Source organism: Sparus aurata, chromosome 23, assembly GCF_900880675.1.
Source record: "Sparus aurata chromosome 23, fSpaAur1.1, whole genome shotgun sequence".
Lineage (NCBI taxonomy): Eukaryota > Metazoa > Chordata > Actinopteri > Spariformes > Sparidae > Sparus > Sparus aurata.
The window spans coordinates 2,170,650-2,193,791 of record NC_044209.1 but is presented as its reverse complement, the minus strand read 5'-3'; the positions used below and the strand labels follow the sequence as shown (position 1 = coordinate 2,193,791).

Here is a 23,142-nt window from a genome sequence, read left to right as displayed (position 1 = left end):
GCGGATGAACCAGAAGATGCAGTGGTGGTTGTTTTAGGCCTATTACTGGCTGAAAAAGTCATGGAGACGACGAGAGTGTGGGCTGTATGCATTACAGCGCGAGCTGTAACCATGGCAACAGGCAACAGGTAAGTTAAAGGCTGACGGAGAAATACAGCTGACTCAGCTCGCGTCTTGATTGGCTGTTTGTCTGGTCCACGTGACATCACACGCTGTGCGTGCTCAGCTCCGCACAGCGTCGCAAATATTAAACATGTTCATGTTACACGTGAAAGCGTTTTTGGCCCATAACTCCCACATAATGTGTCGCACATTGTTAAACCTCATATCTACATGTTCCCTCAATTCAGCTGGATTTTGTTGTATAGGCCACGCCCACTTTTGCGATAACTTTCCATTCGCAAAATCACGACAAATGAAAAACCTACTTTTTCGAACTCCTCACAGGCGATTTCACCAATTTGCACGAAACTTGGCACACAGCATCTGTGGACACTCCTGACAAAATGTTACTCGGGGATTTTAATTAAAACAAATAATTTTAAAGTTGTTAAATAACAACTTCCTGCAGATTTGGTTCAAAACAGGAAGTGTTGGATATTTCCACAGTGGTCAGGTCTAATGACATGAAACTCAGGATACTACTTCCCCATGAGCCCCTGAGGTCCTGTGCAAAATTTCAGACGCTGACCACAAGGTGGTTAATTTTATATTTGGCCCTGTGCCCACACCATAACACTTATGGAAATGAAATTCATAGAGGTGCTATAGGATGGCCCCTGTGACTCACACACCAAAAATGACCAGCAGGTGGCGCTATTTTCAACGCAAAAGACTTTTTCACTCATTACTCACACTTAAAATGTTGCAGATCATTAATCCTCGTATCTATGTATTCCCTGAATTTAGCTGAATTGTTTGGTGTAGGCCACGCCCACTTTTGCAGTAACTTTCCGTTAGCAAAATCGCGACACATGAAAAACGTACTTTTTCGACCTCCTCCTAGAGAATTTGACCAATTTGCACTAACTTTGCATGTAGCATCTGTAGACCCTCCTGACAAAAAGTTATCAAAAGAATTTTGATAGTCCATAAACTGCCCGAAATACAAAATGACAAATTCCTGCATATTGTGTTGAAAACAGACAATCTTGCATATCTTTACAAAATGCTGTCTGATTATCACATGAATGTTCAGCATTGTGTGGTATGGCCTGATGAGGATTTGTGTAAAATTTGGTGCAAATCGGCCAATAGATGGCGCTCTGGTCGCAGTCTAATTAGTTTCAATGGGATTAAATGGGGAAATCTTCAAGTCCTCTTCAAAACTCATCGACCTTCAACCTCTCCTTGTCCCTCATACTTTGAGCTAGACACACAATTCTAACTTTTTAAGGAGTTAGAAGACCTCAAACTATTGGGCATTGTTGTGGAAATTTTCTGCTCTTGGTGAAGAATGAAATAGAGACTTCTTGCCGGCCGACAAAGTTTTATTTTCTTTGCAAAGAAAAGGTCAATCAACATCCGAGCGGTTCAAAATGAAGAAAAACCCTGAACATCAGGAAACTTGAACATTTATGCCTGAGGAAAAACCCACCCCTTGGGTGTGTTTTACATCCTTTGTCTGCTGTGGGGTCGGCCCCCTACTCAGAATGTCTTTTCACACTCTTGAGTTTCACAGGTATCAGCACCGACATCCTGGAGTGTGATTGAGAGGTCTAATCAACACAATTTAAAATACAAAAGGGTTTGAGTATATCATGAGAAAGTGAGAGGTTGGGTGTCTCCGAAACTTGAAATGCAATTACAAGGTCTAGACATTAAAATACACAAATGGGTAGCAAACAAAGAGATCTGATACCTTGGGGGAAAGCAGGGTGTGGAGGCATCTCAAGTAAAAAGGGAATATTAAAATTTACTACTACAGCATGTATTCAGTTTTTAAAAATCTTGTGCGGTTTTCAAATCATCACAGTTTTAGTTTTAAAGATTTTTAGGCCGTCTTCTGATTTTATAATGGGTGTGTATTGCGTGAGCTAGAGTGCGTGACATCATCGCTACAGTGGAGAGCAGATGGAAGAAATAGACAATATATACATAGAAATGTAGGAAATCTTGTTGGCTTTCAGCTGGTGGTCTTATTTCAGAGGTAGGACTTATACTTTTGGCTGCTAAAGCCCCAGAGGGAAAAGCACAACAGCAACTCCCCCATGAGCTGCAATTTCTTCCTCTTCAGCTTTTATCATGCAGCAGGTGACATCTCCCATCCCATCAGCTAATCAGTTCTTCTCTGACCTGGCTGGATTCTCTGATCATCCAAGAGAACCAGTGTGTGTGACAGAGTGGTGGCACACAGACTCCCAAGAGCAAACAGAGTAAGATGAAACTTCCATATCTGTGCAGTGAACACTGTTTTAGCACAAAGGTGACATCATCCAGTGTTTTGAAACCATTAGGGGAGTTTGAGCCTACTACTGTGCGAGAAGCTGGAAGGTTTGTGAGGCTACTGGAGGATGACTCTTTCAGCTTCTTCCTGCAACTATTTCATTGCATCATGCCTCGTGTGCGCATTCTCTTCAGCCAGCTCAAGAGGCGGACCATCGACTCAGTCTTTGTCTGGGGAATCATGCAGCAGCTCACACAATTTTTTTGACTTCAGCGTACATTATTTCACACCGGCAATAGCGAGCCATCGAATTATAAAGCAACGATTTCCTCAGCGGAAGGTGTTGCTTCAGCATGCCCCGACGGCAGCATGCATCGACGGCGGCATGCCCCGACGCGCATGGACTGCGAGGGCCCGTTCAACGCTGCTTGCAGCTTTAATTATTGTTTATTATCATTATTATTATTATTATTATTATTATTATTATTGGTGTATTTGTGTGTGTGTGTGTGTGTGTGTGTGTGTGTGTATGTGTGTGTGTTTGTGTGTGTGTGTGTGTGTGTGTGTGTGTGTCTTTCCCCTTCAGAGGTTGTTTCTACTCAGTTCTGCTGATTCAGGGTTTGTGGCAGCGGTTAAGAGGACATCCTACTGTCAGTCTGTGTATGTCTCACAGGCCATGAACTGTACAGGGGGAAGGGACAGACCTGAATACCGACCAGTCAGAGACTGAGTTACATAATGGGGATGTGTGTGTGTTTCTATGTGTAACAACCTTGAATAGTTCACTACAGCACCAGGGTCAATATAAGGACTTTGACCTCCATGCAGGGTGTGTTTGTTACGACTTCAAATATCACGCAATGTTTGTGTGAGTTTGTGTGAGTGTGTGTGTGTGTGTGTGTGTGTGTGTGCAAGTGTGTGTGTGTCTGTCTGAACTTGAGAGATCAACCTGCTCTTGTTAAAGTAAGAGTGGAGGTGTGAGGTCATAGATAAGTGAGCCAATGGACTGACACTTGGTTTGTAGTGTGGAGGTGAGCATGGTCGAGGCACGGCTGTGGATGAGAGAGAGGTGGAGAGGACTCGGGGGAGCAGCGCCAGGTGAGTGATTGGCAGAGCTGGCACTCAATTACAAATCACTCTTTCCCTTTAAATGCAGTAGCGTGCTGGACCTCAGATGGAGGACGCATGGGAGAAGCTCAGGAGAGCAGCCAGGAAGCAAGAGGATGAGATGCATGAGCCAGGTTCGGACCCCCTGGCAGTATTATTGTGTAGTTGGTGTTAGTAAGAAATAAAAGAGAGTTAAACACCAGAAACGTGTGCTTGTGTGTGCGAGAAGAACTCACGGTAGCCCGGAAAAGGCTACAGTAGCTATGGTGCATTTTAACACAAGTAAAGTTGTAAATGTAACATCTGCCGTAATAAACTCAAACATCCACATTGGCTGTTAATGTAAGAGTATGTCTGGTCTTCTTCTGTAGTTCTTATTGTTGAACAATTCCATGAAAATACCAAATCTAACAATTTGTGATCCCTAAGATTTAAGTTCCTCAGCAAGAATCAGTAGACATATTCCTACTGAACAACCTACATCTTCACAAATAAACTGGTCAACCACAACATTACATGAACAAATAGGTGAAGTGCAATTTCAATGCAATGTTCTTCTTGGAAACCTTGGGTCCTGACATTCATGAGGATACCAGTTACCATACACCAACCACCCAAACATGACTACAGATCAAGTACACCCTTCACTCCCAGAAGGCACCTGTGCTTCTCTGCCTTTTTTCACCTGCACATCATCCCCACATCAGTTTAGTTTGTATTAAAGTTGAATCATTAGTTTAGTCCTTTTTTAATTGTCTGTTCATTTTACCTGCTTTTGATGCTATTTTTGGAAAGAAAGTTCTGCCATTTATGTCGTCTCGTGCATTTGGATCCACCGTCTCTGCTCTCAGTGTGACATTCCCATCAGGCCATTGAATTGTAACTATCTACTAATAGCAATCAGCTATTATTAACTATAATAACCATTAGCTATTTGGTCCTTTAGCCAAACACCCACCTCGCTCCCCTACTGCCAATTTCAACAGGATTTCTGGTTTACAGCGTAGGCCTATAATGATCAGGGAAACATATGGTGCGTCTCCCATCTATACTCAGCAGCCAGCCAGTGAGCCTGTAATAGTGAGTTTAGTAACGGCATGAGAAAACCTGCTCTGTTGCAATTGCCGCTGGGTTTAGCTTATCATTTGCTAAGCAGTAGAATAAATGTTACATACATGAAAGACATACAAAAATCCCCTTTGTCCCAGCGGCATCCTGGGGATGATCTGTGCTTCACAAACTCCATTTTTGTCCACACGATGACACAACGGCATTGGTCTCGAGCCCTGTGCTCTACCTGGATAAAACAATATTTAACAAACTTATTACACCTATTGGCAAAGATGCCATGTTTCTTTTTGTAGATGTCAGTCCAAATGTCCTATGAGACAAAACTGGATGTCAACCATGAAAGAGATTTAGCCTGCACAGGCCAGATACATGATTTACTACACGTACAAGACAGCAGGAAACACAAATACAAATGTACCCAAAGGCCGGTTCATGGCAGTCTAGTCCAGTTGTATAATGAGTGATCAAGCCAAAACCAGGCCCCTGTTACAGCATAGCATGGTTCATGGTTACCCGGCTCTGCATCTGTTCTTATCAATCATTGTCAAGTGTTTTGCTCAACCCTAATATTATTAACCCCTAATATCAGTAAAACCTGACGGACAGTGTTTTAACTTGATACTTCATTACATTTCTTGATTTTAAACAGCTGCTTATAAACACATTTTTCTCCTAGACACATTTCAAGTGTGCTGCAGAAGAAGTTGCATCGCACTGTAAATCCTGCTTTATATAATGGATTTTTTACACATTACTCTACTTCCCAAATGCCAAATAGGTCTGTTTGAATTTCCATTATTGGCTTGCTCATGAGAGTTTTAACAAAGTTGGCTAACATTATTTACTCATACAGCAGAGAGTCTGGATGATCCCAATGAATGAGGGAGGAAGGAAGGAACACAATAATGTTATTCATCTCAAATATGATGGAGATAAGAACTTAAAAATCAACAGTGTGCGAATCTGCAGTAAACTGGCCTTGCCATGCTGACCCAGCTGTCACGCAGAGCTGAAGTGTCCATGATAACCTGAAGGGTTTTCAGTGGCTGTACCAGGTTATTGATTCACAAGTTGTCTTTCCCTGCAGTTTGTGTGATTATTGGCTGAACAGTGACCCCTTGTGGTCAGGTTTGCAAATCATTACAGCAATCTATTTATTAGATGTATTTTACATTCCTACAGTATGGGTTGAACAGTGGCAGTGATAAATACATTATTATTGACCAAACAGCAAAGTCAAAAGGCATAATAGTAAATAATATTGTAACCATATCAAATATAGTGTCATTCTAGATAACACCTCATATGTGCTCCATGATGACCTGTTGCAAATCAGCAGCTTATGATAACCTCGCTACTATTTTGATTTGAGGTACATTTCTTACATTAATTTTTTCCCCCAGATAAGCTTGAGGTTGCTTAATTATTTCCAAAATGTCTTATATCATTCTCATCATTCCTTGGTTTATTGGATAGCGTAATTTAGTTAGCCAGCGCGCACAATACCAGTACACTGAAACTGAATTTAGCCAAATTGTGGTGTGAAAAAAGACAACTTTCTTAACAAAATTGCATTTCTTGTTGCTGTCACACAAACTTTAAATGTAGGGGAGACCAGGGATGGCTGTAACACTTTTTGTCTCTAACTAACTGAAAATATTATGATCTCTCAAATTTTGGAACAAGTACCCTCATTTGTCAACTACAAATAGCAGTGTTTGCAATTACCACAGCTATATCACAATATTCATTAAGGGAGTTCCATCATTACAACCTAAACTCACTACCTGGGGTAAGCGCTACAAATTAAAAATTGAGACCACATCACACAATATGGATCTGGAGAAGTTTATTTCCCTTCTCATGAAGCCATGAACCAATCAGTACCTGCCATGTTGTTTCAGTTTCACAAAATTCACAGATGTACATTCCTCACCTAAAAGAAGGTTAAGAGTATCTTAATGCAAATACAAAGAAAACCTATATGAAGCACTTCCTACTTAGATCTCAGTTGCTGACCTGACCTGCCAGATGCCTAGTACTGTAGCTAATGTGGAGTGAGTCCAACATACAATCTGCTGGCCCAGCCCAGCCAGGCCAGCTGTCTACATCCTCGTTCTCTGAGGTTATGTTATTTCTTGCAGTATCTGCTCAGTGTAATATGATAGTATTTTTTTGGGATTCTTTGGCAACTTTCAATCACCTTCTCTCAGCTACTAACTTGGCATGTTGAAAAAAACAGGATTATGATAGAGGAAATGTGTTAAGTTGTCATTAAATTTAGTTGGAACATTAAAAGATGAATAAATAAATAAAATCTTAATCTAGCTGTAGCAGCATAGTGGTTCATAATTAGCATACAGTGCCTTGCCAAAGTAATCACCCCCCTTGAACTTTTCCACATTCTGTCACGTTTTAACTACAAATGTAAACATATTTTATTGGGATGGGATGTGATAGACCAACACAAAGTGGTGCATAATTGTGAAATGGAAGGAAATTGATACATGATTTTATTATTTTTTTTACAAATAAAAAACAGAAAAGTTTGGTGTGCAAAAGTATTCACCCCCCTGTGTCAATACTTTATAGAACCACCTTTTGCTGCAATGACAGCTGCAAGTCTTTTGGGGTAAGTCTCTACCAGCGATGCACATATAGAGAATGAAATATTTGCCCATTCTTCCTTGCAAAATAGCTCAAGCGTAGTCTGATTGGATGGAGAGTGTCTGTGAACAGCAATTTTCAAGTCTTTCCAGAGATTCTTAAGTTGATTTAGGTCTGGACTTTGACTGGGCCATTCTAACACATATTTATTCTTTGATCTAAACCATTCCATTGTAGCTCTGGCTGTATGTTTAGGCTCGTTGTCCTGCTGGAAGGTGAAACTCCACCCCAGTCTCAAGTCTTTTGCAGACTCTAACAGGTTTTCTTCCAAGATTGTCCTGTATTTGGCTCCATCCATCTTCCCATCAACTCAAACCAGCTTCCCTGTCCCTGCTGAAGACAAGCATCCCCACAGCATGATGCTGCCACCACCATGTTTCACGGTGGGGATGGTGTGTTCAGGGTCATGTGCAGTGTTGTTTTCTGCCACACATAGTGTTTTGCATTTAGGCCAAAAATGTCAATTTTGGTCTCATCTGACCGGAGCACCTTCCTCCACATGTGTGTTGTGCCCCCACATGGCTTGTGGCATACTGCATGGCTTTGTTTCAACAATGGCTCTCTTCTTGCCACTCTTCCATAAATGCCAGATTTGTGGAGTGCACAACTAATAGTTGTCCTGTGGACAGATTCTCCCACCTGAGCTGTGGATCTCTGCAGCTCCTCCAGAGTTATCATGGGCCTCTTGGCCGCTTCTCTGATCAATGCTCTCCTTGCCCAGCCTGTCAGTTTAGGTGGACGGCCATGTCTTGGTAGGTTTGCAGTTGTGCCAAACTCTTTCCATTTTCAGGTGATAGATTGAACAGTGCTCTGTGAGATGTTCAAAGCTTGGGATATTTTTTCATATCCTAATCATGCTTTAAACTTCTCCACAACTTTATCCCTGACCTGTCTGGTGTGTTCCTTGGGCCTCATGATGCTTTTTGTTCACTAATGTTCTCTAGCAAACCTCTGAGGCTTTTACAGAATAGCTGTATTTATACTGAGATTAGATTACACACAGGTGGACTCCATTTACTGATTAGGTGACTTCTGAAGGCAACTGGTTGCACTGGATTTTATTTAATGGTATCAGAGTAAAGGGGGGTGAACACTTTGCACACCACTTTTCTGTTTTTTATTTGTAAAGAAAAAAAAAATTAAAACCATGTATAATTTTCCTTCCACTTCACAATTATGCACCACTTTGTGTTGGTCTATCACATAAAATCCCAATAAAATACAACTACATTTGTGGTTAAAACATGACAAAATGTGGGGGGTGAATACTTTTGCAAGGCACTGTATATCATATTAAGGTTTGGCCCAGCAGATGTAGAAAAAAGAGGTAAAAGACAATGATCTACTGTTGATGCTGTTGAATTTTTTGTCAGGTAAAATACTCCTTAAAATAGACCTATGTAGGATCCGTAAATTATGTATTTATTTTTTATGGTCTGATCACAGTGGACAGAGTTACAAACTGTGTAGGAAGTCAGTTAATTTAAGGGAACACAGGATCCTAGTATGAAGTCCTGAGAGGCAAGTGAAACAAAAGGACCTCCTAGGATTATCCTATGCTTGAGGTTTTTGGTTTTTTTTACCCTCTTTTAGAAATAAAGACAGAGGCAAAAATGTATACTGTAGAGGCATTTTGCATCATAACAATACAACACAACAGGTGTTTTAAGCACCATTAGTTTGGGTTCCCTCATCTAACACAAGTTACATCATTCTAACTTCAACAGCATCTGTTCTAATCAAAGTAGAGAATTGGTCTGAAAATGTGCTCTTAAATTACCAGAATATCAGTGTTTGCACAGTAAAATCTACATACTTATTCACACAGCTGAGCCATTTCACATGGTTTCATCAATGTGATGAACTGAGACATTTGTGGTTCACTTTCATTTTTTATATTTTCTTAGTCCCCCCAGGAATCCGCGATTCCGCGATCGCTGAATTTACCGCAGATTTCTCGGCCGTCCGCGGATTCAAAGACCCTCCGCGGAATATCACATTTTGCATGTAGTTTTCATCCCGGCCGCTAGATGTCGCTGTCAGATAGACTGGGCTCTAGACTCACAGTAGAAGTACACGTTGATAATGAAAATAACTTAATTATCAACGTGCAGTGAAGCGACAGACTCAAGTTTCCATCCACCAGGTGAGTGAAGAACACCTGAATCATCGTCAAACAAACGTGTCGCAGCTCTGACTGTACAGTCACAGTTTGAGCTGCTGTCGAGCTCGTGTTAATCACACGCTGTCAATCACTCCACCGCAGGAAGGCTGACTCAGGTGTGTAGAGAAATGTTCTGACGAGCAGCTCAGTCTGGTTCTGTGTTCACTGACACCAGCTCCCCTGCAGTGACACCAGAACTTAAGAGGAACTGCTAGTTTCACTGCTAGTTCCTAAACCTTCACCCATAGTTTGGTGAAAAGTTTTGCACTTTTTATGTTGCAAATAAATCTGCCCAACAGGGACACAGAAAATGTTGGTGTTGATCATTTTAAAACCAGTAATAGTAGGTTCCACAATGTTTTACATTGTTCTGGTATTGCAATTAATTTCATAAGAGAATACTTAATTCATTATTACATTAAAAAAAGTATGTTTTTTAAAAGAAAGTATGTTTTTTTTGAATGTTCGCGGAATTTTAACTTTCAAGCCGCGGAATTAAGAATTGCTCTCCGCAGAATCAAAATTCCTCTCTGCGTTATTTAAACTTTTTCTCTGCAGATTCCTGGGGGGACTATTTTCTGTCTGAAGTTAATGCTACATGGTGTGAATGGGAAACTTACACAAAAGATGAACATTGATAATGAGAAACCTGTGAGCAGGCTGTTAAACCGGTGTTTGTATGACCTGTGAAATGTCACACTATGCTTACATACTTTCGTTTATCTTCTTTTAGACAATGACAAAGGGAAATATTGTGTTGGTGGCGCGTGTCAATGCACTGATTGAGTGAGTTTTGAGTGAATGACAGTTCCTTCCAGGACAAACTGATTTCCTCCTCAGTATAAGAATGATGTGGTGATTGCTCTCGATATTTAGAGACCTGCAACAGTGTGTTAAAAAGGGCGTTCAGAAACAGACAAAAACTGTGACAAAACAAGCAGCGACAAAAAAACCACACAAGACACAAATGGGAAATTTTGCATTAGCTTTTAATGTTTTTATGAAGTTTTGAGTTTTCTCTTTAAACTGAATTTGTTTGCGTTTTCCCAGTAGTTCTGTGATTTTTTTTTTTCATTATTATTCATCTTTTCTTTTTTTCATTTATCCTATCAGTAAAGGAGAAGAGTTGCTCAGGTAAATCAGCATTCACAGTCAAACCTTCATATGTTTTAACAACAGAACTGTTTTTTATAAGTCTCTTTTGCACAAATGCTGTTGAACTATTACAGTTTCACCTTTTTTGTTCTTTACATGTTTAAAAAATAGAAAAGGTAAATAATAAACATTCCATTGAAATATATTTTATACAGCTCTTGATTCTTTTTATTTTTTTCTCTCTCAATGTAGAGACCATAAAATTAGATCCAGCATCAGTCTTTATAGAATAAACTCTGTTCACTGATGGAGGGAAGCCTCTCGTCTTTGCGTCTCTGTCATGCTTTTTTTTCTCTGCCTCTTTTCAGTGGACACATATCATCAACCAACAAGCTGATCAACTGACTACTCAATCATTCAGTCAACAGGGCTTTGGAATCCAAAATGCAACAGGATGAACAGCTGCAACTGGACTTAAAAGGGACAGCAAAGATGAAAAAAACAATGAAAACAATTAAGGGAGGTTAGCTGAACAGACAGGTAGAGAGACAGGTGATTGTAGCCAGCTTGTCTAACAATGAAAAGTTTTCCATGACTTCAGCATCCATGATTCAGAACAAAAATTGTGAACGTAGTGTCAATATTATAGTAAAGGTTGCCCCAAAAACATTCTTGGAATATGTTCTCAAAGGGTGATACACACAGAAATAGAATTATTCCACTTGATTTCCCAAACAAGCTCCAAACCCCAGTGCTTGGAACTTTTTTGAAAACCATGACTGGACTCATGAAACTGAGCCTGATTTGCCTCCAGAGCATGATAGCATCACACTGTGCTGCTCTGTGAAAAGTGACGGTGAAAAATGCCCTGCTTTAGTATTAAAAAAAAAGCACAAGGAAAAAAAAAAGTTAATGAATGATTAGGGCAAAAAATGAAGAGAATTCAAGAGAAATGGTAATAATCCAACACCACATCTTCTAACCTGACAGAGAAAGGAAGAGGAGAAGACGAGACCTATGCTCTTTTTTTTCCTTGGAGGAGAGGCTTCCCTTCACATGGCCATCCACAATTAGGTCATCATTTTAAAGTTTCCCACGCATGCATTTAGAATTTATCTCCAAAAAACAGGATAGAAAAACACAAGAACAAGGGATGCAAAAAGAAGCTTCTTCCTCAAAATAACTGAAGGAGGAGGAGGGGAAGGAGGAAGATGGGGGAAAGGACAGAAAGAGACTAGAGGGTGAAGAGTGTGGGATGGAGAGGAGAGGGTGATGCAAGAAATGCAGACTGAAGTTTTGGAGCCCAACATTATCTGGGTTGAATGCACCCAAATTAAAGACGTGATTTCCGATGTTTTTCCTCCACTGTGACATAACATATTTGGGTGTGGGTGGACCTTTTAACTCACATGGAGCTGCGAGGCAACTGTTTCTGCTGCTTTTGATCTACCGCAGACCAATCACATTTCTCTTGGATTCTTGTATAAAGACACTTGCAACTCTGATCAGCATTAAAGAAAGTATATCCTGATATGTTTGGTCGCCATTTCGGTTCAAGAAGAGCTGCACTATTGGTTAGCTCAGCTGTCATTCTTCTCTCAGGGGCGTGACTTAACTCAGTCTATGCAGGGAAGCTCAAATGCTAGGATGATGTTATGCTGCTGTGTTCCAGGCAAGTTGGATAAACGTTGGAAATGTGACAAATTATCGTTAAACTGCTTCAAACACGATCAGCAACTGAAATGATGATAGATGGTGAAAATCTGGAAGGACGTCAGACCATATTTCAGTGGGAAACAACGCATTAGATATCGTAAGCATTCAGACATCACAGCTAACATTATCACTTGATCCTTCAAATGTGTTTTACTGCCAGGCTTAAATAAATGTGTTTTCATATTGAAGTATTAATCTATACATTTCCTGTCATGTCCTTTATATATATCAAATTTAACAATAGCTAGGAAGTGGTCGACTGCTAACGGTAGCTAATACATCATTTAACATGTTGTTTTACCTTGAAAATATTGCTCTGTCTCTTTAAATGTTCACTCTCAATCACCTTTGCAGTCACTGATCAGTTGGGAAGTGTGGAAATGATAAAGACTTCCCCATGTTTCTACGACCTGCAACTTGGAACACAGCAGCGTGACTTTTGAGCATTCCACCCTGCACGTGATGTTGGGGTGAAAATGGGAGAAATGGCATTAGAATATGGTCTATGCGTCCTCTCTAAAACACATAATTTATACAGACAAACACGCATTTAGAACACACTTGTAAGCACACAAACGTGTTAGACTTCCTTAAAAATTAGCTAGCTTGTACTATTATTGCTCTGTCCCAGCTACACTGCAGTGGAAAAATCATGGTCTCTGTCTGTCTTCGTCCGTGTAGCCATCATTACCTCTGTGTCTCCTACTGCTTTATAAGTCTGTGTTAGTCTTAGTTAGGTAGGTCTTTGAGGCTACATGCCTTAGGAAATGTATGACGGGAGAGGGGTGGGTGTGGGGAGTTCTGATGCGGTGGTGCGACACAGGGCTATACCCATATCCCATGAACCCTTGAGGCATTTCTTTTTCTAAAATTTGCAATGTAAGCACCAAGCAATACACAACTACTTTTGTTCTGATAGCTACGTGTGCTAAACCGAGCATGTTAAAAAGGTCATTCCTGTGGGACACCAAAGGACTGAAGATGAAAAATGACGTCAATCTTCCAATGTAAAATAACTATTTTGTACTTGTGTGCTTTTTTTTTTTATTTCATGCGAATTTCAAAAAATGTCACAAAGGCTGCAAGTAAAATTCTTCAGGGTTTCTGGCCTTAACCAGTCATCCAAATCCTGATCTTCACCACTGGAGAACAAACCAAAATGTTCTTCAGTGACTGCTGTCATTTGAACCTTCAAATCAAAATGCTGGCATGGAGTGTGAAAGATGTCTGAGAACCAGAACAGCAAGGGTCTACTGCTGCAACAAATTGCAACTCGGAAGTCAATATTTCCAAAGTTGGTATTCCTGACTTCCAGTCTAAATGCGTCCTAGTACATTTGCTCACGAGATGCATTTATATGGCAAGCCTGTGAACTTCACAAACAACTACAGCAGCTGATTTAACAGATTAGCACATTCAATAAAAGACAGGAGAAGAAGGCTTTAAATCAACTTAATGGATATTGTAAAATACAAATCTGTTGTAACAGGACATTTCATGACACAACATGAAACAAAAAGAGATGTGAAGTTAAAAAGTAATTGTCCACTGTGTGCAGCACCACACTGCTGTTATGTTGTGTGTGTTTATGTCAGTGAAGTCAGTCTTGGTGGTTCTTTCCTGAGTTTACAACTTGGAATTCTGACTTGGATGACTGTTTTGAGTTCAGTGAAATGCAGCATTATGACAGATACAGTCAGTGGCATTATGGGAATTGTAGGTTGCTTGACTCATGCTCGAGGCTAAAAATCTAAATATCTTGGCCTCAGATGCTTCAATTTTGGCCTTATTTTTTAAATCTATCTCTCTCATACTCCTAATCCTATGAACCAGATACAGGTTGCTACATTACATTTGTTTCTCTAAAAACCCCTCATTTGCACAGCCTTTATATACACAGCGCATCTCTATCAGCAATTTTGATTTGCAATAGTGTCTATAAAATATTGGCTCAATCACACACGGTTTTATTGCTAGACTTAGGGTTTAGGGTTAGGGTTACATGCACAGTGAGGAGTTGGGGCCATAGTAGATGTCCCATTATAATCATTTTGCACTGTGTGGCCAGGTTACAAGTCTGTAACAAAAAACTATTCTGCCTCTGATATCTACAATTGCCACATCTGGCCTCCTGACTAAACCTTCCAAAGACAGTCTGAGACTCATGACCAGTTGTTCTCCAAGAGTACAATGACATCAAGCCTGTGGCCCAACTGGTGCGTGCATAGGCTCTCTTTATGGTCACTGCATGCTTGAATACAAAAGCATTTATCAATGCATTGTTATCTTCATGATCACAATTTATCACAATTGCACATGTTAAATATGCAAAATATATGATATGTAAACCAAAAGTACAGTTTTAGCAAAAAAAAATAATCCTAAAAGCATATAAATTAACACAATGAATGACACTGACAGAGTTGTGTTCACCTTGGTATAGCTACAGTACAGTACATGGAAGGCTATTATACATTTTTTGACATTTCTGCAGCTCTACTTTAATATTTCAGGAAGACAAGTGAGATAAAATATCTGAACTGATCCCTAATGTTATCACATACAGTACCACAGAAAAACAACACCCTGGAAGCAATGAGGCTTGGTGTGGTGTGGAGGAACAGTGGGACACGTCTTTTTTTACACCAAAATGTCTAAAATAAAAATCTTCTTCCTAGCTTCAAGTAACATTGTAGGGATACAGATGTACTCACTGGACTGATCATAATGTTCTTTTGAAACTATTATTTGAAACTTCACACTTTCCTGAAAAGACAAACTGCAGCATTACAACACGTCAACATTCCACCTCTCAGTTTTGATACAGTGTATTCCTGAGATAAGTCCTGTTTTCTAATTGATTTTTGGCTCCCTGCTATTTAAGACTCCCCCATAATGATACAGAGAAAAGTGTCTCGAAAATATAAATGAAAAACAAATGAAAGAAAAAGCAAAAACATTGTTAGACTCATTATTTAGGCTGTGAGCTGTGATGACACAGTAATTTTAAACACAGTATGGAAGCCAAAGCTTGGCATGTAAGCAGCTAGGGGATCTGTTTTGTCAGCCATGGCCCTTGAAGTTATCAGATTCATTCAGCACGGATGCATACACTGTAAATAGGATAGGATTTATACTGTTAATAAAGTCTCAAAATATGAAAGTCTGCATTTCATACATTGCACGACCTTAGACACAATAAAAATGAAAGTAAACTTGCTCTGTAGGAAACAGAAGGGCTTTCCAGTAAGCTACCATACCTTGGTTGATTTCACCACTTCCCTCACAGATACACATATTCAAGTCTGTTCTCTAGAGTCTGTGAAATGTGCCCAGCATTGTCCGAATCCAGAATGGGCCTTTTCTGTAGACTTCTCCAGATAATACAATAATATATTAAATAATCACAGTTAAAGGAAAGTGTACTGTGAATATCCAACAAAATAAAACTGTCTTAACTAAATGGCAGACCTGGCACATCTTGTATTAATTGCCAATCTCAACATTAAGAACCGTTTAGAAAAATATATTGAGGGGTGGGGTACAGGCTCAAGAATTCCTATCAATACAGATAATGTAGGTCTTAACTGTCTGACACAATCTTTCTGTGGAACACAGGATAATGGTTGAAGCATCACGATACCAGTGATAAAACTCCAAGGGATCCAGTCCACAAATCCTCAGGGTAGACATTTGGATTTAGACCCTCTGAGCAAGCATGTCTGTCTGTTTATCAGCCAGAAAAAAGCAATGGCTTGCCAGAATAAAATCTTTTAGCTCAATAGCCCTTATCAAAAAGCATGTGCAGCTCATGATCTTGCAGATTTGTCTGCTAATAGCAAGACAGTTTTCATTACATGTTTGTTTTCTGTCATCTGCTCTTTCTGAGTGTGAGTTTGTTTTAACAGGGAAGAAGCTATGAAGAGGAATATTTTGGTTTGGTGTTTGTCATAGCCCTACTGTATGTTAGCCACAAAGTAAAAACCTACACACATGGATGGACTACGGGCCCCTGGGCTTCGACATGTAAAAGTCCTCCCACCCTTTCTAAAAAGGAGAAAAAGACTGAAGCAGTTTTGTGTCTCTGTGTAGTGGAGCCAGAAGGCTCCGAAAGCCTTTTGGCCCCTGGGCCTGTGTCCAGTGGGCCTGGTGGCACACTTTTGACTTAACATCCATTATAAAGATAAAGTTATAGTTCATTAAACATTTGTTAATAGTTATTTCACTGTTAACAAACAATGGAATGCTTTTATAGCATTCACTGAGCAATCATAATGGTTAGTAAACATCAATTGCAACAGTGCCGTTGCTTATAAATGGCTTCTAAAGCATCTCATTGTTTGTTACAGTAAAAATAATCAGACTAACTAAAGTTTAATTAAACATAAATTGGTGTGGTGTGGCCACATCATCTCACAAACCAAAATACCAGTAATAAAATAAATAAACAGCATCAAGTGAATGTAAGTGCTCACATGAGTCGCATTATAAAGACATGAGAAGACAAAAAAATGAGAAGTACCGGCACATCCAAATCCAGATAAATATAGATTCTAACAATTTAATTTTTTTTGTAACACATCTGTCCAGAGCTGCTAGCTTTCTGTCCAATCAAAGTGCTTCTACCATCTTTAAAGGCATTTCCATGTCTCTGTGTAATTCAACCTTTTCATCTAAATCTATCTGCAGATTCTGAGAAGATAGTGTTTTTCCTGCAGCCCAGCAGGGTGTCCTCACTTTTGCCTGTTCTTACTTGGCCAACCCTGTTTTAACACATAGAGCCAAGATGGCTGCCTCTCACCCTCAGGGAAAAACCACCAGCACCACCACTCAGGAGCTGCTGCTCATCCACTGATGCTGGTTTGACTGATGAGCTGTACACTATTGCCTGTGTCTTTTCTGTCCTCTCAACAAGGGAATGATGCTCGACTCCTTTCAGGTTTCAGTGTTAAAGCACCCTGTCGTAGCAGTTTGACCACAGTGTTTAAATGAGAAATGCATATTCCCCCACTAAACAATTTCTAAAGTCATTCAAATCAAGTCAATTTAGTAATCTGGAAAGTCTCCACTCTACAGGCTAAACCTTTGGCTGTTTTTGCTCAGTTTTCACCCCCTTTATTCATAGGCTTATGATATAGTTACTACATGTTTTACCTGGGCTTGTCAAATAGTGTTTTCAGAACAAGCTAGGCTAAAACTGTTATCATTTGGCATGTTAGCAGGACCATACACGTTCTAGGACAGTTTTACAGAATCTGAAATAGTTTGGCTTTGATGATTACCTTTTACTGATAATGATCGTCATGTTTTAGGCGGTTCTAACCTTTTTCTCAACTTGAGTCATTAAAAAAATACTTTGTAAAAGAAGCTACACTTTTAAAGTAACACCAGGAACACCATGAAGCAAGTGATTATTTTCCTGAGTTATTTTGAAGACAGAAGCATCAAAATTGAACAATACGGGAGCTTTAAGCGAGTGATGGTGTGGCTACATTCAAGCTTACTCAAGTAAGGGTAGTAAATCACAAATCCCATTTAGGAGGCAAGTCGCAAGACAACATTCAAGATGAAGTAGGAGATCTTACAAGGAGTGCTATTTAGTATGAGATGTGTGATTTAAAGGGCATTTGGCAAAGCTACACCATGAAAAAGCTACTGGAGAAATTATTTGCAGATGACATCCTTTTGTTAGTTTGTGTCTTCTGTCTTTCTCTTTCCTTGTGTTTTTCAGGGTCACTGCTACCTCTGAGAACACGTCACCTCATCTGTATTTGACATGAAATGTGGAGTTTTCTACAGTTACACTTGCTGGGTTTTTAAAGGTTGATTTTGACAAATTTTGAATGTTTTTAGACCGTAACTAAACAAAGATTCTTGCACACCAGACCTAGAAAGAAACCCAAAGAATCCTGTACAGGTAATGAAGTCATGGACAGAGTGCAGGATTCTTTGATTTTTCCTCTGTCGTTTCTTGGGGAAAAACTAAATATGTTAAACAGAAATAAAGGAGATGTATCAATAAAAACCTGATACCAGATCATGATGAAAGGACATTTGATTAAATATAATTGAAAAGGTAAATTAATTAATCAGATGTTGGAGTAGTCTCTCTTTTAGAATGCTAAGAAAGACTCACAGAATTATTGGTGGCCTCAAAGGTAAATTGGATTTCTGAAAAGCTGGTTGTGGCCATGTATTAGTTCAAAATTCAAACGAGTGCAGATACAGCATGAATTGATAATTAAAAACATGCACTAATTGTAATCCCTAACCCTTTAAAGCAGATATCATTTTAACCCCAACCCTAATTAATAATACACAGGAAAAACAAATTTCTGCTCGGAATAGAAACATTACAACATAATCTGACATCAATCTAACCTAGTGGAATAACAGCCCTGGATGATGAGGCAGCCATCTTACCCTCTCACCTGAGGAAGTAAATAGTCCTTCCTGTATCACAATGTAGGTAAATAAACTCACCTAGTTGACATTTCTAACCTTGAAGGAGTGATTTTGCCGTGGATATCAAGGTCAAGAAAAGGGCCCAAGAAAAGGAACAATAGACATTTTCACTTCAAACAAACAGGATCAATGACATCTCAGAGTGGACAGCACAGTTCAGTTCAACATCTGTTTGAAAGTCCTGGGTCCAAATGGGGACACAGACACACACAGCTGCCATTGGAGAGAGTAACATATACGGATTCTGGTAAAAGGCTACAAGAGGAGGAAGAGGAGGAAGAAGAAGCAGAGTAGCAGCCAGGTGATTAGTAGTAGTAGACAAAGTTGTAGTAGCAGAATAAATACTTGCAGACGTTGGGAGGAGTCTTCTGGGATTTTAAAAGGGTCGGGGGATCTCCTAAGATTTCTTAAAGAAACAAAACAGGGTACATGATGCAACCCCTTTTTTTCCTAAATTGTGTTTTGTCATTAAAAACAAAATTGAGAAAATCTTTTTTTAAACATAATCCTGCTTTTTTAAAATTTGTTGCATATAAGATCATTTCTTTTAAATGTTAATGTTTAAATTTTCAATTTCTAGCCCTGTTATTCATGGGGGAGATCAGAATGGCTTGCAGAAGTCATGCAGAATATTCATGCTTGTAAACAATGTCATAAAAATGCATTTCTAATTTGCAATCATTGCCATTATTTTTTTTTTGTCCCTAGAATAGTTTTTCAAAGGTGTGCTCCCGCTCCTGCTGAATACCTGCTTTCTTTCAAAAAGCTTCATTCTTCTTGCCCCACATCCCCAGAGGTATAGAGTGTATGGTCTGCAGAATCTCCTCCCCCCCTTCCTCTGTCCCTCAGAGGGGGAAGGAGCTCCTCCTCATCCATCATGCCTTCTGAGAGCAGTCTGCTGCAGAGGATGCTGTTTTGCACATTTAGCAGCCAGTTTTGAGAGTTCTAGAGGAGCTTGAACAACGATGATGATGATGATGATGATGATGATGATGATGATGACTTTGCATTGACATTGCTGGGTGAAAAAAAAAAAATCTCTGGTCTCTCTCCCCCTTTCTCATAGACTCCTTCCTTTGTTTCTCCTCATATTTTATTAAATCCATCCATTGTGTCTTTGACTGTCTTTCTCTGGGTTTTAATTGGTTTCATTCATGCCATGCAGTTTTGTTAAAGAGGAGGAGCAGCAGCAATGCTGAGATGCAGGGAAGGGGGTGGTCAAGATACGGTAAAGACTCGAGAGGGAAAGAGAGAGTAAGAGAAAGAGAGAAAGCTAAATCGCATCTTTATTTTCAGTGACACCTCCTTTTTCTTAGCAGATGCTGGGACACTTCCCGTCCTTCACTGCAAATGATAGATATGTCCATCCACATGTCTGTCTTTGGGTTAATTCCATCACAAGGTGGATTTAAACTGGCTCTTTGATTAGTTGAACTTGAAGTCCCAAGATGTCAACTGTCTCAGATGTTATATCATGTCAAATATAAATGTGATATGGCTGATGTTTTCTGATATGTATGAGTAGATTTCAGCCAGAGGTCCTGTAGCTCAGCAGAGATTATCAGGGTGGCTCAACCTGTGCAGCCCAGCGGAAACACTGGATCAGACTCTGCCGGAGCTGTTAGACATCAAGATGGACCACCCCTCACCTTGCATAGTGCTTTGAGTGCCAAAATAATGGAACATCCACTGGAAATCAACAGTTGTGATTGCAGCTTCTTGAAAAAAAAAGCGTGATCAGTAAAGCAATAACACAGCAAAATAACAAAGACATAGAGGGCATCCTTGTCACATGGTTTCCAAATCCAAGTCTGTCAGAGGCCCTCTGGCTGCTACGCTGGGAGCATCCATGCTCTGGTCTGCTCTGAAAATCAGTTCAAAAGATGAGGAAATGGTTTGTTTCCCATCTTGAAATGTGATCATAAGCATTTTCTTCACTGGGATCATCAGCGAGCTTGCATATGAATGTGTCATACAGATGATGAAACGTTCAGGTCAGTGTCAGTGACTGTGGTGATTTCTACTGCTCATCTTCTTTTGTCTCTTTCTCTCTTTCTCACTCGTTTTCTACAGTGAATCCTGTTGGAGGAGATGGAGGATCAGCGGTTCAAAGTTCATTGTTTTCCTCTTCTTGTAGGGAAAGGGGGGGGGAGGATTTAGAAACTCAGCACTGAAAAGGAAGCAGAAACGAGAGTTTAGTGAGGATTTGAAGTGAATACGTCATGACTGCTGACCCGCAGACACCAGACCATGGCAAAGAGTTTGAACTTGTTGTGCAATTCTACTACCATTACAGGTTTATCAAAATTACATTTGATTGAAAGCACTTTATAGTAGGCGATAAACACTTTAGATGAAGCATTTGGTAATCATTTGACTTCACGCTATACCAATCAGTTATTTTGTTTTAAATCATAAGTAGATGTGGGAACATCCAGGTCTGGTGCAGATCAAGGTCAAAGTCCATATTTTACATACAGTAAGTCATTGGAATGATGCTGGTGGGTAAATTAATGTCTTCTTCGATTTCATGGCATATGCTCACATACACAGTCCTGTAGATAGTCATGAATTCAAATTTAGCCTCATTCTAACACAAGTATTCACTCAGTGGTGTTAAGCACCACCAAATCAAAAACTGGTTGCACCTCATGATCTACATATTTGACCTGAAACTCTGCAAATTTCAAGGTAAGAAACTGGTAATTACTAAGTAACCTATTTCAAGTTTCTTTCAAATTATCCCCAATTGTCCAAACATGATTTAATGATATCCTTTTGACCAATAAGCAGTTGATAAATAGCTGGTTTTATCAACATTTCCTGGAAACTTCCAACCGGTTTCTGCTTAACTTCTGCTGATAATACCATTTCAATTAGTTAATTAGTTAATTTTCAACTAATTTCTGTCTAACTTCCATTCAGCAGGCTGATTTCCACTTCTTCACTTCATTTCCATTTCTGTTCATCCTCTGCAGGTCAGTAAACTGAAGTATATTTTTTTACCATTCACCTGTCCACCAGTTTCACTTCAGCAGATCAGTCCAGCATCAGTCCATTAATGTTCCTAAATGTCTTTTTTATACGTTAGCCACTGTAACGCTAGTTTCATACCTTAACTGCCCATTGGGGCCTAAATATGACATCTTCATAATGCTCAAGCTAAATATTTTTACCAATTCATATTGCGGTATTGGACCAAATTATTGTGATAAATGGAGTATAATTTCAACGACATTTCAAATATGTAACTCTGTAATTACAGACTACTTACCGAAAAAATTTCAGACCTGTAAAAATGGAGTGCCAATGAAACTCTGTTTTATAATCCTGTTGATAATCAAGATCTTAAGTGATTTCTCTTATCATATCTCATAATTTCCACTCGTTATAAAATGTGTGAATAATAAGTGAAACATATACTGTATAGTCCCCCCAGGAATCTGCAGAGAAAAAGTTTAAATAACGCGGAGAGGAATTTTGATTCTGCGGAGAGCAATTCTTGATTACGCGGCTTGAAAGTTAAAATTCCGCGAACATTAAAAAAAACATACTTTCTTTTAAAAAACATACTTTTTTAATGTAATAATGAATTAAGTATTCTCTTATGAAATTAATTGCAATACCAGAACAATGTAAAACATTGTGGAACCTACTATTACTGGTTTTAAAATAATCAATATCAACATTTTCTGTGTCCCTGTTGGGCAGATTTATTTGCAACATAAAAAGTGTAAAACTTTTCACCAAACTATGGGTGAAGGTTTAGGAACTAGCAGTGAAACTAGCAGTTCCTCTTAAGTTCTGGTGTCACTGCAGGGGAGCTGGTGTCAGTGAACACAAAACCAGACTGAGCTGCTCGTCAGAACATTTCTCTACACACCTGAGTCAGCCTTCCTGCGGTGGAGTGATTGACAGCGTGTGATTAACACGAGCTCGACAGCAGCTCAAACTGTGACTGTACAGTCAGAGCTGCGACACGTTTGTTTGACGATGATTCAGGTGTTCTTCACTCACCTGGTGGATGGAAACTTGAGTCTGTCGCTTCACTGCACGTTGATAATTAAGTTATTTTCATTATCAACGTGTACTTCTACTGTGAGTCTAGAGCCCAGTCTATCTGACAGCGACATCTAGCGGCCGGGATGAAAACTACATGCAAAATGTGATATTCCGCGGAGGGTCTTTGAATCCGCGGACGGCCGAGAAATCTGCGGTAAATTCCGGATTCCTGGAGGGACTTACTGTATTTTTTCATGTATGCTTTCATTCTTTTAAGCAAGCTGTTACTGAGAATTTAGTGACGAATTTAGCTGGTGCAGCCCAATCCTGTTCTCTCAGTATTGGCCGATAAGATTTACTCTCTTGAAGATTCACATTGTACAACTGATTAGGGACCGTTTTGACCTATAGAATTATGAGAAGCCACAAATTCAGGAGATTTTCAAGAGGTAAACTTAGCAAAATTGGC

The 23,142-nt window shown here is 39.6% G+C and overlaps 1 protein-coding gene across 7 annotated transcripts in view; it reads right to left on the bottom strand.

Moving 5' to 3' along the window:
* Positions 1-10,367: 10,367 nt before the first annotated feature.
* LOC115575337 (potassium voltage-gated channel subfamily C member 1-like) overlaps positions 10,368-23,142 on the bottom strand; it is a 115,399-nt gene continuing 102,624 nt past the window's right edge. For 6 of the 7 annotated variants that reach the window (XM_030407319.1, XM_030407322.1, XM_030407327.1 and 3 more), the window contains one exon: positions 10,368-20,841. Coding sequence is in view for 1 of the 7 variants with exons in the window: in XM_030407328.1 (XP_030263188.1) it covers positions 20,828-20,841 (14 nt within the window). In the remaining 6 variants the exon portion in view is untranslated. Of the gene's footprint in view, positions 20,842-21,945; positions 21,962-23,142 lie in introns of all 7 variants that reach the window. The other variant, XM_030407320.1, reaches the window with a different exon arrangement.